The sequence below is a fragment of the Takifugu rubripes genome, chromosome 7 (genome assembly GCF_901000725.2).
Source record: "Takifugu rubripes chromosome 7, fTakRub1.2, whole genome shotgun sequence".
In the NCBI taxonomy this organism is placed as follows: domain Eukaryota; kingdom Metazoa; phylum Chordata; class Actinopteri; order Tetraodontiformes; family Tetraodontidae; genus Takifugu; species Takifugu rubripes.
In genome coordinates this window covers 15025108-15041483 of record NC_042291.1, presented here as the reverse complement: position 1 = coordinate 15041483, position 16376 = coordinate 15025108, and the positions used below count along the sequence as shown (strand labels likewise).

Genomic DNA, 16376 nt, shown 5'->3' with positions numbered 1-16376 from the left:
TGCAGCGGCGAGGGCTGCGATCCATACCGCCGACAGCTTCCCCGGCCCTCCGCTCTCATTAGATCCACTCTGTTAAACCCCTTATGCGTCTGCCTGTAAGTTGGCGGCCGACAGCTGGGGATCAGAGAGAGCTGCTGCTGATCAGGGAGCTCCACAATAGCTGTAGAAGCTAAGAAAGAAAACACCAAAAACGTATCACTTCTGTGGACTGTAAGGCAAGAGTGAGGTTCAGGCACCAGGAGATTGTCTGTTTTCATGACAGATTTGTCATTTATGTCGAGTTTCATCTAGAAGGAGGTCCGTTAACGAGAAATCCTCTCACCGTCCCCGTGAAGAATCAGCTACTGGTTGTGCGTCTTGTAAGAAAAAAGGAAGTACTGAGCTTCTTCTCTGGATGATGCTTTTGCTGCTGGCAGGCTGCTGGGTGATGCTGTGTGTGCGCGCTACGGTGTGCGTGTGTGTCCTCGTATGTGGGACTTATACTACAATACACTTTCTGTGACATTCTGGCTGGTCTTCACAACTTTCGAGAAGGGTTTGAGGGTTAGGAGATGAGGATAGTTGTGGTTAGGCATGTGGTTGTGATGGTCAAGGTTGAGGAAAAGGGCTGGAGAATGTATTAGGTGTGTGTGTGTGTGTGTGTGTGTAGGTGTGTGGGAGGGCTTGAGGTGTCATTCTGGGGTGGAGTTGAGGCGCATGGGACTCTGTGGCACAGAGGAGTCACATGGCATCGACATGGTGGGAGTCGTCAGTCCCATCTTCATCAGGGAAAGCTCGTCTGTCACCGAGATGGAGCGAGAGAGCGCTGGACGGGCACCTGCCGGAGGACCTGGAGAGAGAGAGGGAGAGAGAGAGGGAGAGAGTGAGGGAGAGAGAGGGAGAGAGAGGAGGAGAGGGAGAGAGAGAGAGGAGGAGAGAGAGGGAGAGGGAGAGAGAGAGAGGGAGAGAGAGGGAGAGAGAGAGAGGGAGAGAGAGGGAGGAGAGGGAGAGAGGGAGAGGGGGAGGGAGAGAGAGAGGGGGAGGAGAGAGGAGGGGAGAGAGAGGGAAGAGAGGTGAGAGAGAGGGAGAGGTGAGAGAGGAGGAAGAGGGAGCGAGGAGGGAGAGAGAGTAGGATGAGAGGAGCGAGAGGGAGAGAGTGAGAGAGAGGGGAGACGGAGGGGAGAGGAGAGGAGAGAGGAGGAGAGTAGGGGGAGAGAGAGGGACAGAGAGAGGGAGAGCGCGGGAAGAGAGGGCTAAGAAGGGGAGAAGAGGGATGAGAGAGAGAGGAGGAGATAGGGAGGAGAGGGAGAGAGAGGAGAGAGAGGGAGAGAGAGAGGGAGAGAGAGAGAGAGAGAGGAGGAGGAGAGGGGGAGAGAGGCGAGGAGGAGAGAGGAGAGAGAGGAGAAAGACGGGAGAGGGGGAGAGAGAGGGAGAAGAGAGATGGAGAGGGAGGGATGAGGGAGCGAGCGGGTGAGAGAGAGGGGAGAGAAGAGGGTGAGAGGGTGAGAGAGAGGGAAGCGAGGGAGAGAGAGGAGGAAAGAGGGGAGAGAGGGAGAGGGGAGAGAGAGGGGGAGAGAGGGAGGAGGGGAGAGAGGGGAGAGGGAGGGGAGCGAGGGAGTGAGAGGAGAGAGAGGGAGAGAGAGGGGGAGAGAGGCGGAGAGAGAGGGAGAGAGAGGAGGAAAGAGGGAGAGGGAGAGAGAGAGGGAGAGGGGAGAGAGAGGGAGAGAGAGGAGGAGAGGGAGAGGAGAGAGAGGGGAGAGAGAGAGGAGGAGAGGGGGAGAGGGAGAGAGAGAGAGGAGGAGAGAGAGGGAGAGAGAGGGAGAGGGGGAGAGAGAGGGAGAGAGAGGGAGAGGAGAGGAGAGAGAGGAGGAGAGGGGAGAGAGGGAGAGAGGAGAGAGAGGAGGAGGGAGAGAGAGAGGGAGGGGAGAGAGAGAGGGGGAGAGAGAGGGAGAGAGAGGAGGAGAGAGGGAGAGGGGGAGAGAGAGGGAGAGAGAGAGAGGAGGAGAGAGGGAGAGAGAGGGAGAGGGGGAGAGAGAGGGAGAGAGAGAGAGGAGGAGAGAGGGAGAGAGAGGGAGAGAGAGGGAGAGAGAGAGAGAGGAGAGAGGAGAGAGAGGGAGAGGGAGAGAGAGGAATAGATAGATAGATAGATAGATAGATAGATAGATAGATAGATAGATGGCTCGTTAGTCCCTTCAGCTGATTATTGGGTAGCTTCTTTCTTCTCTGTCTGCATCCTTTATGCTGCCTAACGTAATGGGACTTGATGTTGCTGATCCCAGCTGTGCTGTCTGTCCTGGGGGGTATATGAGGCTCGTTTTCCTTTGCTTAGCCGTTCCTCGTCGGCATGTGGAAGGGCAGCGGTGACATATGTGAGGCGTACGTGTGTGTCTGTGACAGGTCCACGGTTCTCACGCTGCATTAACTCACCGTCAAAAAGGGCAAAAATACAAATTATTTCAATTCTATTTCTATTTGGAGGTTTAGACGCTGTTAGTTACGTTTCCTGATTCATATTCAGCTCACACGCCGGGTGATTTATTAGAGCGACTACAGTAAATGACATCCATTTACTTTTATTACGGCAGATAAATGACAAACTATTCGCTGGACTCCGCGCGGTAGAGTGCAGTAGCGGGCTTTGGCCTCTAGGGGGTCATGCCAGTGCAGGAGGCTGCAGCAGGTGGGGGTATGGGGTGGGGCTGTGGGGGGGGGGGCTGTCCGCCCCACTGGGAATTGCATCATTAACATGGCCCACATCCAGCCGAGGTTCTACAGACCAGCCAGCAGGGGGCAGGATGCCCATACACACACACACACACACACACACACACACACACACACACACACACACGGTGACATTTGCAGCTAAGTGCTGCAGAACTGGTTATTTATACGGTAGAGGGGGGGAGAGTTCAGCAAGTGGCTGCATTACATTGTTTATCAGGCCGGTGCAGTATCGTTGCCCCTTCATGGGCCAGTTCTACTCCTCCCCCGTTACATCTATCTCTCTGCCGTCCTTTTCTGGACACACACACCCTGCGTTCCTCCCCCCTCGCCGCTCCTTCTGAGCGCTCTTCCGCCACCATCTTTCTCCCACAGATGAACACGAGCCATCTGGGCACTTGTAAAGACGGAGCAGAGGGACGAGCAGCCCCCGTTCAGGGAGGTTAGCTGGAACCCTGGGGCACGTTGAGAGCTGTGGATAATCAAAGGTTCACCTCCACCCCTCTCCTTCCCTAACCAGCACGTTCACACCTGTGTCTTCCCCTCCATCACCTGTGTCCCACCAGAGGGGGACAGGTCCTCAGCCTCACCTGCGTTCTGGTTGGATTTCACTTTGCAGTTGGTCTTGTCCTGCATGGTCCGCTCGTACTCCCTCACCTCCTCCATACTCAGGCCTGCGGGGGGGGGGGGGGGGGGGGGGGGGGGGGGGAGCAGAGGACAACGCGGACGCACAATCAGGCTAATTAATGAGAGAATATGTGCGTAAGAGAACGGCCGAGTTATCTTGGATCTCGCTGTGTTCCAGACTCACCGTGCCATTCGTCTAACCAAGCCACAGCCTGCCTGTGACCCACCAGGAGAATATCCCGGATGTTCTGGAGGAAAATAGAGACGCAGCAAATATGGAATTAATCCCCACAGAAGGACGGGAGACATCTTCATTAGCAGCTTTAATTATGTGAACTTTCATTAACGGTTTGGGATAAAGGCCACTGCTTGTTTCGCAATTGAATGTATTTTAATGCATCATCTTTATGTGTGTGTGTGTGTGTTTGGGGGGGGGGGGGGGCATCTTTTCATCGGCTGCATGAGATAGCAGCCGGCAAGCTGGTCATTATTGGAGAAGAAAAACCCTGATGGGGTGACGTGGCGCTTAATCATCCTCTGCTGAATCGGCCCTGAACCGCCACTTTCAGAATAATGACAGCTCATTACAGTACATGGCAGCATGCTGGGGGGGTCCAACGTGCTTTATTTAATACAGTTATTGGTTTATACTGGAAAGAGTTTCAAAAGCAACAATGTGCAGATTTAGAAAATGAAGTTGCTATTATTAGAGGGTGGGGAGGGGAGACGCTCCCACACAGAAATAAACATCTTTCAGACCGATGTTGCTGGAAATGCACGTTAAAGCGTCCGCACTCTGAACAGCAGCCATGGCAACGGGCTGTAGAGGGCCGGCACGGACCAATCGGAAGCGAGCGTTCAGCAGCGCCGCTCGACAACATTTTCTACATCAACCTTCATTTGGTGAAACTCTCGATGTGTTTGGATCCAGATGAACGTCGGCTGACCACCTAAACCTGCGCGCGGTGCTAATTTGAGGCGATTAACAGCCGTAATCAAATAATGTCGAGATATGGAGTTTGCCATGATGTATTTGACAGAATGTCACAGTATCAGGACAGCAGTGGCGCTGGTCGGCGCTGGTGGATTCAAGGTCAAAGACTTGGTCGGGCAGAAATGGGCTGAATCACTTAAAGCACTTACGAAACAAGCTCCTTTCTTCTCCTTATTTTCCCTGTTTGACAAACACTGTCGCTCGTAAATGGCTGATCAGATGGGGGGGGGGGGGGGGGGCAAACAAACAAAACAGGTTTTCTCACTTTGTGTATGAACTCCTCGGTCTTGGTCTGGAAGCCGTACACCTCGAAGCTGCACTGCACCCTCTTGTAGGAGCACATAATGGGCACCTGCTGCTCCCTCCAGCCCTTCTCCAGAGGCCCCCGGCCCGTTTTCCTCGACTGCCATCGACTCAGATCCTGCACAGAGCAAGTGGCAGTTTTGCTGACTCCACAGAAACGCTGACCCCCGGAGAGGCTCGTGCACGCGTGTAAGGACAAGCTGACGGCGCGGGCGCGTGTTTCAGGGCCCGAGACTCAAGTGTGAGAAGAGGCATCTGCAGCCGGAGGATGACTGTGTCGAATTCCCCGCTTTGTGAGGACAGCACGTCTGTTTGTTGTGCACGCGCGTATGCGGAGCAGAAGCGAGCGTGTTTACGTGCGATTTCTCCACACGCTTCTGTGTCCAGAGACGCGCCGAGTGCGGAGTCTCTGCGGACCTGTGGAGTTTAAAGGAGCGTTAACGCTCTGCTGAACAGAGGATGAAGACGGGCAGATTTAAGAGCGCGTGGGTGTATTCTTTTGATGCTAGTTTTCAGGAGGAAAGAAAAAAAATCCCCAGTAAGGGAAAAATTAAGAGGGTGTCTGCGCACTCCCGTAAATACAGAGCAGTCTGCCGTCGTCCCCCCGCACGACTGCTGCGTTTGGCACATTTGATTAGCGCGTAACGCTATTGAAGCGTTAAATACTAAATGCAGCCCCGGTTGAAATGTTTGATGGTTTTGTGAGATTTCATTTGGAACGTTTTCTTTCCTGCCGTTCCGTGTGAGGAAGGGTGCTACCGCTGAGGCGGAGGGGCGGAAGGCCCCCACCGGGACTGAGCGCCACCTACCTCGGTCTCTTTGTAGTGCTTGTCAGGGATGGGGTCACTCAGGATGTCCAGGAAAGTCACACTCCCGGCCGGGGTCGGCGAGTCCCCGAACACCTACGACCCAACAGATGTCAGAAGGTCACACGGAATAATGGGGCAGAGGTTTGAAGCCTGGCACACATGCAGCCACTCGGCGATTAGGGGCCGTGGAGGAAAGCGAGGACACGCGGCACAGCAACCAAGGACGGAGGTAGAAATGTTTAAAAAGGAGATGAAAATAGGGATTATATGAAGAATTGCTTTCAGTGTCGATATAAGAGCATGCTTTTCCTGCAGTGGGAACGTGGCGGGGCTTTGGGGAACGCACTCTTATGTGACCTTGTGTTCTTCTGAGGTCGACACAAATACGCCGGTCAGGCTGTGATAACGGCGCTCCTGCGGCGCCGTCGTCAGTCTCTGTCTTCTCAAGGTCTCGCCCCCTTCTGCGACTTGTGTTGTGTTCACACGTTCATCCTTATTTTCTCTCGCCGTTTTCCGCGCCGTGTAAACATGCACGGCGGAACGCAGGAAGCCTCGTCGGTGGCCGCAAAAATGTTGAGATGGACAAGTGGTCCCAACTGGGACCAGGGCCAGGACTGGCGCTCAATAGAAAACAACGTTCTAGTCAAATCTGCCTTAAAAGCTGAACTGCAGGGAACCTTTTAGAGCACCTATTAGGTTGACAAGAGCTGTAAAAGGGACAAATTCCCTCCGAAGACTGGGACTTGCACTGCGGCCTCCCAGCCTTTGAGCGACGGCCTCAGGGTGCTTTCACACATGAAGTTATTCTTGTAATCATGCTACAGTCACATTTAGACCTGGCAGGATTATAATAAAGGAGAGGAGCCTTCTGAGCAGCGTTTTTCACACTTGGAAGGCTGTTTTATTGTCAGTCTACCACTAGAGGTCCCCGTTCCTGCTGTGAGAAATTCATCCATTCATTTATTTGTTAATTCATTCATAGATGCTCACACACAACATGCTAACTCATCTCCTTCCAGTTCCGGAGCCGTTTGGCAGCTCCCGCCCAACCCAAGAGCAAATCCTTGAAAGCCTTGAGAAGACTAAAACCATGTTTTTGGACTGTAATACTATGTATGAACTACAAGAAATGGCGCATTTCCACTGCAGGAAATTCAGGGTAACTACACGGGGGGCCGTTGGTGCGCATCTCCACAACAGGAACTCCCCCCAAACGGCCGTTTTCGGGAACTTTTACGGGGCTGAACGGTCCTGCTCCAGGGCAGGGACCAGGGCCCAGAGAACTCATGAGTGGAGCTTGAAGTTAACTTAGCACCGATTGGCTGAACCTAGAGCCAGATGTGACCCAGCATTAGTGGAGCATTAGCCTAGCAGACGCTGCTTCTCCTCTCATTCATACTGTTGCGTCCACGGCAACGGGAAAAACGGCAACCACGTCTGGTTTTGTAGTTTATAAGGATCACGACACAAGATGTGCTGTTTACTTAATATTTATGCAGATTGCAGCGATAGATTGGGGGGGGGGGGGGGGGGGGGGGGATGGCAAACTCTGTCACTAAGCACTAGGAATTCATTTTCTCTTGTGGATTCATCGTTTTTCCGAGCACGTTTAAAAAAAAAAAAAAAAACTCTGCTCAAGATGCTAAATACGATTGCGGTGTAGCCAAAGCATTTAGCTTCACACGATGAATCAAATGAACTCCCGCCGTCACGTTATCGTTCATTCCAACATAATTAAAGGCGAAGCAGCGGACGAATGGATACAGCAGCAAAATCAATGATTGTATCAGAAAGCCTGCAGGAAGAGGGCTCGACGGAGCGAACCGATTGCTCTCGCTTTCGATATTCGCCACACAACACAAACGTGTCGCCTCATATCTTCATGTAAACACAGAACTTGGACTTTAGTGGCGTGACCGCTTACTTACTGTATTTCCATCTCATGGGAACCACCTGAATTTAAAACAAGATGCACCACATTTCTAAGCTAACTGGTCCGTCTGACGCGCTCAGACCTGCTCCCTGACGTGAGGGGACTGGCCGTGACTGTGTGTGTCTGTGTGTGTCTGTGTGTGTCTGTCTGTGTGTGTCTGTGTGTGACTGTGTGTGTCTGTGTGTGTCTGTCTGTGTGTGTCTGTGTGTGTCTGTGTGTGACTGTGTGTCTGTGTGTGTCTCTGTGTGACTGTGTGTGACTGTGTGTGACTGTGTGTGTCTGTGTGTGTCTGTGTGTGTCTGTCTGTGTGTGTCTGTGTGTGTCTCTGTGTGACTGTGTGTGTCTGTGTGTGTCTGTGTGTGACTGTGTGTGTCTCTGTGTGTCTGTGTGTGACTGTGTGTGTCTCTGTGTGACTGTGTGTGACTGTGTGTGACTGTGTGTGTCTGTGTGTGTCTGTGTGTGACTGTGTGTGTGTCTGTGTGTGTCTGTGTGTGACTGTGTGTGTCTGCCTGGACACATTACAGCACAGCCAGCTGTTGCATGTTTGTTTAATAGATCGGCCATCTTGTGCTTGGCTCATTCTGCCTGTAATGAGCTCATCATATCGATGAACACTTGATACCCCTCCCTCACCACTCCATCTCTCTCACCTGCCCCCCCCCCCTCCCCCTTTTCCCAGTCATACTCACATTGTCGTTACTGCCGTTGTTGTTCTCAAATCTCGTCTCGATGCGGATGTTGAACCTAGGGAGAAACGATACCTGCGGGGGTGATGGAGGAGAGGGGGGGGGGGTTGAGGAGGCTGATCGAGGGGCTGCAGATTAGGTGGTCTGAGATGCGCTTTGCTGGATTCGTGCACGATAAATGATGTGTGAGGAGACTTACTGAGTATTCTGCAGCAGCGGGGGTGTCGAACATGGACAGAGAGGAACATCATTAGCCACTCAGTCATGGGCGAGCATGCAAAGTTTCTCACGCGTACGCCGTCCCACGGGGGGGACGCGCACGTGCGCGCCCATAATACTGTTCATGGGACTCGGGAAAAGGCGCGATTTTAAGTAAACATGCTTGCACCAAGGCCAAAGAACATTCAGACACGCACCGGTGATGGTGTAGGGGTAGAAGTTCCAGGCCTTCTCCGTCACGTAGAAGAACCTCGGGACCAAGGCTTTGGCCCAGGATGGAAGTTTACTGGAAATGAAAACAAAGGCAGGTAGAAGAATGACGTCGCGAGCCAGCGATCAGCAGGTGGTTGCAGCTATTTTTACCCACTTTACCTGACGGCGACTCTCAAGGCAGCGTTCTGTGACTCAGTTCTGAGTTTACCCGCCTTGTCAGGGCCCTTTGTCACAAGATGATTGAAGAGCCTGCGCTTTGTTGTTATTGTACTAATCTGTGTGTGTGCGTGTGTGTGTGGTAAAAGGGTCCATCTCAGAATATTTAGTAACGAGTACCAAAAGTCCCACGAGCGCAGAGAGATTAGGAAAATCCTCAGCAGCCAGAACATTTCTTTACTTCTTTAAGAGTTTATTTTAGGATTAGGCCTTGGGTTTATGGTGGTGATTAGAATAATTGCTGAGGTCACGTCGGGGGTAATAAGGGAGGTCAGCCGGGGGTTAGGAGCATATTTGGAGCATTTGTGTCATTTTTTTTTTTTAATTAGCCCTCTCCATCATCACAATGCAGCGATTAACCATCTTTCTAAAGCGAACGCAAGGAAAATAATGATCTTTTCACAATAACAGCTGCAACGGGCGTGCACGTGTCCTAAATCCCTGTAGCCGAGCATCGAGGGGCGGAAGTTCGCTCACAACCTCCAGAAATTAGCTTCATTTTGAATGATCACGCAATAATCTGAGATAAAATCCAAAAACTTAAGAGGACGTAGAGGTTTTGACTCTGGCCATGAGTCGCTCAGTCCAACCCACCAGTTGCCAGGTAACCGCCCCTCCAATCGAATTGTAGCATTGAAAAGCACACAAATATCCATATTAATAAATCCATAACTGGTGTTTGATCTGCGTTTCCAGTTTTTCCCTCCCTGCAGAACTGTCAAACTGCAGCCGATGGAAGAAAAGCTGGTAATTGCCAAACGATTTTTACGAGTTTCCCACAGGTAACTGAGCCATGTTTTCCTTTCAGGGCGGTTACGCGGTTTATTTGACAATTAGCTGATGAAGCATGGACGTTTTTACGGGAACACACGCCCCCAATGTCAGCCTGTGCCCACTTGAACTTTGGATGTGCACGGCGGCCGGTCGGCTGTGTGATGAAATGAGGGTTTATGGCCCTGAGCGATAGCCAGAACCTGGATCAGCGTACAGGGAAGTGAGCTCAAAGATCAGCCACAATCACCCTGCTGACTGACACCGCCGACAGCTGGGGAGGGGGGTGGGGGTGTCGTGCACGTTTACCTGTTCAGGTAGATGCGCTTCTCCGTCAGCTGTCCCCGGCCGTACTGAGGATGGACGTCCGGCTCGTTCTTCACCACCTGCACCCCGTCGCCTCCGTCGCTCTGCTCACAGCTGTGCTTGCTGATCATGTAGAGTTGGCCGATCCTGTACTGGAGGTCCAGAGATGACGACAGTGGGGATGACGGTGATAATGGGGTGGGAAGAGCAAGAGAAAACAGATGAGATTAAAGTGAATACGTGTTAGGAAATGGCGTTAGAGTCCATCTTGGACAGCATTTTCCTTCAAGTGTTGACAGTCGTGGAGGATTTCGGTCACGTTCTGACACAACCGTCAGTCAGTGCCCTTGACGACCGACCTCCAGCCGAGTAGCAGTAACTGTGACCATTACGTCATCCTCCAGAGAAGTATTAAAGTTGGTGAAGTAGCATCCTAGCCAAGTCTCCGCTGCGTAGGGAGTCAGCAGAAATAGTCCATTTGTTTCTTCATTTTAATTCCCCTCCACTGTGTGAATGATTCATAATCCGGCTAGAAGAGCCGGGGATAAGGTGGTGATCAACTATCTTTACAGTTCAAATCGGGTACCTGGAATTATCCCTGTCAACCTGCGTGGCGTCGGATGTGAGGTGTGTTTTCAGGACTCTAAAGTAATCTCAGCTTTAGTAAAGTTCTGAGTTGGGTTAAGAAAAAGACTGAAATCTTGTTAATTATTGTTTAAGACCCATTTAAAAAAAAATATGTGGCCCCCGTGCCGTCGTGCACGTGAGCAACTTGGCCCCCAGAGACTCAGAGGCTTGACCGTCCTGCTCTGAAGACTTTTCCCAGGTGAACGCAGCAGGCATCAATCTCAAATTGGCCGGCCGCGGCGAACGCCTGCCGCCTAATTTACGGGCAGATGGGATTTTGTTGTCCGCTGCAGCCGGTTTGAGGCGGGTGCTGATGAGGCTGGAGAACATCCGAAGGAGGACGTGGCCTCCGGGCATCTGGAGCGGACTCCTCCATTAACTCCTCCTCGGCAGAATCGGCCTCGTACAAATGACGTCCACGTGAGGACGTCTCATCGTTTCCTCCCCTGAAGCTCCGGCTCCGTCCTAGCTTATTCGGTAGAGCAGCACCTTTTAAAAGTGATCTTCAAACACCAGAAAACCTGGTGTTTCTCCCCCTTGCAGCCCAGTGTTGGTGTATTTTGGAGTACGAGGGGGAAACGGAGAACGATCCCAGGTTATCCCAGGTCGTCTCGTGATTTTGTTGGCGCTCCTTTCTGTTCCAATAACTGCCAAACGTCAATATTCAATATTTACTCGTGGGCCTTCGTTAATCAAAGTGATGGACGCTCAGCGGAGGGCGGCAGCTCCTCCCACACCGCCACGCCACTTTCTTTGTGAGAGGCTTCACAAAGATGTTGAAAAGACGTATTTGTGCCGAGATGTCAGTGGAAGGCTGTGATGAACGGCGTGTTGAGAGACTCCTCTGTGGCTGCAGCAAGCGCCTTTTCCCACAACTGTCTTTTCAAACATCGAGGCGCTCATAAATTCCAGGGACGTGTAAATATAGCTCATTGCGGGCGGGACGGAAGCTCTGCGGAGGGCGTCGGTGTGAACTGTTAAGGCTTCTGAAAATGCAAGAATTCAGGGTGGAACTGAAGGCACGCGGTCCCTTTCACTCAGAGGAAATTTACATGAAAGGCAAACAGAATTAACAGGATAACTGGGCCAAACTGTAAAATGATAACGACCGCGGATCAAACATTTGGGTTCTGTTCCCTTATAAAAGGGCCACAGTAAAACCCTGATTCACCTTGGAAGTTGGCCGGTTTAGCGCCGAGTTAATAGAGTGACTTCTTTGACATTGCTCAACGGAATATTGTGTCTGATTTATAGCCGTGTCGTAGGTTTTAAAATTAACCTGACGGCTCTTTTTATATCTGGTTTCTTTTTTTTCCCCTCCCCTCGGTCTGCGAGGTGGAACGTTTGCTGAGCCAGCAGCTTCCCAGCTCCTCCTGTATTTACAGTAACAGACCCTGTGGCACTGGGAACTCCATACTGGTGGACCAGTGAGGAAGCCTGGATCCAACCACAGCACCAACCCCCCCGCTCACTCCTCAACAACATTCCTCCAGTCTTCCAGACGTTACTGGGTTCCAGAGGTGCTCCCGCGCCTCTCCACACATGGATACTGCTGTTGTTGCTTTAATAAAAGGAAGTAAACTCTGCCGGGCTGCTCCAATAAGCTGCCAGTAAACTTCATAACGTTCAGTGGGAAGAGGATTTGCTGCAAGCTGCAGCTCGTGCGCGCCCGGCACCGATGCTCTAAAGCCCATTTTGGACGACTATTTGTCACTGTCATTGTTGTGGTAACAGGAAGAATAGAGGAGGAGGAGTAGGAGGGTAACAGAGGCGATGAAGATGTTCCCTTCGAAGGCCACGTCGGCGCGTTCTGCTCTGTCTCTTTCGCGGAACCTTCATTGTTTATCAGAATCTAGCGAAGCCACAACCGGTCCAACCAGTCCCGCTAGGGATGGTCCAGTCAGGGGAAGCTGGAAGGCGGGCTAATCGGGGGCTGGTGCACCAAACACCTGAGAGGCTCCGCTGCCGCCGGCTGGCCAGGCCCGCTGAACACACCTGTGCCCAGCGTCTCGCCCCGTCGGCGCTTTTCTTATCAGCACATCGACTCTGTCGTCAGTACTGGAGACAGTCGCTGACGTGTAGAACTCTAACGCCCTGCGTTCTTTTGGAGGTCTGCAGCAGGAGCGACTCCCTGCGTGTGCGTTGTCTCCGCGTGGGAGCGTGGGAGCGACAGACACTTACCTCCTCCAGGGTCAGGGGCATGCATATGCGGTACTCTTTCATCAACATGGTGCTGTCACAGAGGAGCCGCGGCCGTCTCGGTTGCGCCGGCGGTCTGCGCTGCGGCTGGTCCCGTGCTGACCTCTTTTCTCCACGCTCTTCTTCTTTCGTTTTGCTGAAGTCAGTAATCCGTGGAGTTAAGTGTCAATGAGTATCGCTGCGTTTTTTTTCTTCCATCCCCCCCTGCTCTGCTGACTTGTCGCAGTTTTTCCTGTTTGTGTTTGTGTGTGTTTTTGCTCAATTAGCTTCCGGTACGGACTTTAAAAACTGCAGCCTCTTCTTTTCCTCCAACTTCTGCTTTCTGCTCTCCTGCTGCCGGCTGCCCTCTCTGGTTGCTCCCTGAGAATGTGGTAATTAGCTGTGCCTTAAGACTGAAGCCAAACCAACCTGTTCTCCCCTCTCTCTGCTTTGTTTGGTCTCTCCCCACAGGTCTCATATGTAACCTTGCCGTCGGCTCACCGCTCCTCCCCTCGTGTCTTGGCCGTCCCCTCTCGTGAAATTCCGTCACCTGTTCCCTCCTTATCTCCTTTATTCTCGCCCTCCTGTATTATCTACTCCCCGCCCACTCTATAATAATGCCTCCTCACCTATGTCCTGCCCCCCCCCGTACCCTGATCTTTATCTATCTCCTGTCCATCATTGTTTTCAACCACAACATGCCATCATTCTGTCTCTGCTGTCAGCCTGTGAACTGCAGCATGCACCTTCTAATCTTCCCTCTGAGACAAGGATTAAAAATTACCAGGGCTACGTGAGAACACAGAATCCACGCATGACCTTGTGACCTTTGGCCATGGTCCAAATTAAATCTGTGTTTGGTTCCTAGTAGTGGAATCAAAGCATCCATGATTTTTCCCTCCTCAAGCCCCAGGACTGTTCTCTTTTTAGAGGCGTGTTCCAAGCAGAATGCAACGTTGTATCACACAGGTGAATGGAAACATCACGCCTCATTGCCCCCCGGCTCTAAGGGACGTAATGGGTGTAAGAGGGGGGAGTGGGGATGGTGGGTGAGGTATTTGTTTTCTCAGGTCAGACCAGGGGATTTTGAAGCAGCTATGGTAGCGGTTAGCAGCTAACCCGGAGCAGATCCGCCTCTTTAAACACTGGAACCGCCGCCACAACAAAAGGTCGGGAGTTTCCGTAAAAGCGAAAGACAAATTTATCCATCAAATAACGGCGGCGGGAATGATGAATGAGTGTTATTGCCACGGTCTTCTGCCTGTCGCACATGAGAAAAACATCGTACGTGACTGCTTTTTGTCTGAGGAGCGCCAGGCCGCTCTCTCCAATCACATTCCTGCGCTAACTTTAAGACACAGTGGTCCTCGTCTTTAATGTGGAGAGAACGATTTTGCATAAAGGGGTTCTTTTCTTTTTTTTAACGTTGATCTTCCGCAGAATTTGAATAAAAGGGACTATTTTTAAATTTGCTGCATGTAAAAAGAAAAGCAGCTGTTTGTCTTTGTCAGAATGGATGCCAAAAACAATAAGCAGCCCTGGATTTCTATCCTTTGGTGGAATGTGTTTGCTCCTGCGATGGTGAGGCGGGGGCCAAAGTGCTGCTGTTTACGCTCACATCCGCTCGGCAGAGAAAAAGCTGCAAAACACATTCCTGGTGGGGGTTCACTCCCATCTTATCAGATAAGAGCACAAGTGTTCGGGAGCAAGAAGACACTTCACAAAGTAGCGGTGTCTCCCTGGACACACACACCAACACACAGACATAATGTTAGTTTATTTTAACTGGAGACTATAAAACTCAAACACACTCAGCTGCGAACACTCTCGCAGGTGTCGGTGTTGATGCAGAGCCACCGAGTTCTTGGTGAGAACAGACAGACACTCAGTAGAATTCAGTAGTTACAAAACTGCTGAAAATGATCCCGACTGGAGCCGATTCCTCCGTTCCGATTCTTCTACCTACCGCTGAAGACTTGGAAAATTCCGTTTTGCCAGACCAGCACAAACTAGATTTCAATGAAACTCGAGCCACACTGAAATTGTTCACACGTTTGAACGTGAACTCTTGTTGGGTTTTAAATGTGACGATTATCGACTGGCAGGGTGGCTCAGCTGCGCCCCCTCCGTCTGTGCGGGGTACTGCAATTCGTGTAACTTCAATGAATTGTTTTGACTCAGCTCAGAGAACTCCAGGATGAAGAAGAACAAGAAGGGATAGGTGGGGCAATTATAAGTTGACAAATTATGACAATTCCACATCAGACATTGTGGATATGACACGGTGCGCTGAGCAGCACAAAGGATGCTTTAGAGGAGACCAATGACAAGTGTGCTGAGCTGGAAGAGAAGCTGCCCTCAGACATCCATCAGAGAGGAGTGGGAAGAAGACTTCAGAGGACAGCTCTCTGAGGAAGTCTAAAAATTTAATGAAGACCCCTCCAACAAAAAAAGAGACTCTGTCTTTTCAAACAAAGTAACAACTTATAGAAGACTCCCAGAAATATACAAAGAGCCTCGAGGTGGAGGAAGATTTGTAGAAGGTCTAGGAGGAGAGCGAGAGGAGCAAGCAGGAGCTGCTCCGCAGAGAGGAGAGCGTGAGGTGGACGCTTCATAATGCAGCCGTCCATGTTGTCTGAGGCGCTGGAGACCAGAGCTCAGCAGCGGAGTGTGCAGGAGAAAGAGGTGCAGGACAAACTCCAGGAGCAGCAGAGCCTGCACAAACAGCAAGAGGAGGAGAGACAACGCCAGCTCCAGCACATCCACCAACAACTCCAACAGCTCCAGAGGAGCATGAACGTCTCTTCCTCACCGTTGAGCTCCTTCGTCCACCTGCATCCACCTGTCTGACCTCCATCACTCCGAGTCCCTTCTTGCTCCCAGTTTCCTATTACTGTTAAGAACCTGCCCAAATAATTAATTGACTGCTAATTGTTGTTGCAGAAAGGAATTAAGGACAGATGAGTCACAACAAGATGCAACGTCTACCTGAGGACATCTGTCAGGAAGAGATTTTATGCTTTCCATACATTAAATCTCCCCCCCTCTGACATTTGAGTAATACTTTATTTATTTTTGCCGTGGACCAACATGCAGTCGTTCAGTCATGGCCGCCAGTGACGGGGACGCCGTCAGCGCGGTCCCCGTTGTCATTTGTCACGGCACCGGCTGATGATTAACTGATTCATTCAAAATAGAAAAAAAGTGGCTCCTGAGAAATTAGGAAGCCCGCGGAGTGGTGGGCCCAGCGAAGGCGTAATGAAGTCGAAAATGAAAGCGCGAGCCGAGAAAACAGAGCAGCAACCTCAGCAGAGCGCTGCAGACTTGTGGCCGGAGTCCGCGCTTCACTTTATGTTCTGCAGGACGGACGAGCACACACTGATGGGATGTGAGGGGACTTCATCACGGCGCTGTCACATCTCACATGCCCTTACATCATTAAATGAAGAACGAATGGGCGCACTTAGAAAACCAGAGAGGCTTTCTTTGACCTCTATATTTCCTACCGCCCCGGCGCTCGTGCCCATGCGTGTGTTTCCTGGAGTGTGTGAGTGTGCGTCTTATGGAGCTGTATTGAGATGGAAAAAGGAAAGAACTGCTCATTAACTGGTGGGCCTGCCGCCATGGCTGCATTACCGGCTCCTCGGTCTCATCGTGTGGTGTCAGAGCTCTGTAGTGAGTGTTAGCACGACGCCCTCGCCACCGCCGGGAGCAGCTCCACTTCGGGCCTGGATTAACGGCACCTCTTGGATGGAGCCCGGCAGGTGTGCCGCAGCTTTCTGATCCCACGG

At 51.6% G+C, this 16376-nt stretch overlaps 1 protein-coding gene across 1 annotated transcript; it reads right to left on the bottom strand.

Annotated features, from left to right (window-relative positions):
* Positions 1-247: 247 nt before the first annotated feature.
* pitpnc1b (phosphatidylinositol transfer protein cytoplasmic 1b) lies at positions 248-13095 on the bottom strand. The gene is made up of 10 exons (XM_029839253.1): positions 12589-13095; positions 9784-9932; positions 8472-8560; positions 8255-8262; positions 8059-8130; positions 5437-5529; positions 4590-4745; positions 3515-3578; positions 3294-3377; positions 248-829 (listed from the first exon to the last, which is right to left on the bottom strand). The coding sequence occupies exons 1-10, from the start codon at positions 12634-12636 to the stop codon at positions 672-674; spliced, it is 921 nt and encodes a 306-aa protein (XP_029695113.1). The 5' UTR covers positions 12637-13095; the 3' UTR covers positions 248-671.
* Positions 13096-16376: the final 3281 nt, after the last annotated feature.

Bases quoted from the DNA above. Each gene is read 5' to 3' on its own strand.
- pitpnc1b (XM_029839253.1), bottom strand. From the start codon at position 12,636: ATGTTGATGAAAGAGTACCGCATATGCATGCCCCTGACCCTGGAGGAG. The intron at 8,561-9,783 runs GTAAACGTGCAC...TTTCATTTCCAG, and splicing joins AAGCGCATCTACCTGAACAG to TAAACTTCCATCCTGGGCCA. The intron at 5,530-8,058 runs GTGAGTATGACT...GTTGGGTCGTAG, and splicing joins ACAACGGCAGTAACGACAAT to GTGTTCGGGGACTCGCCGAC.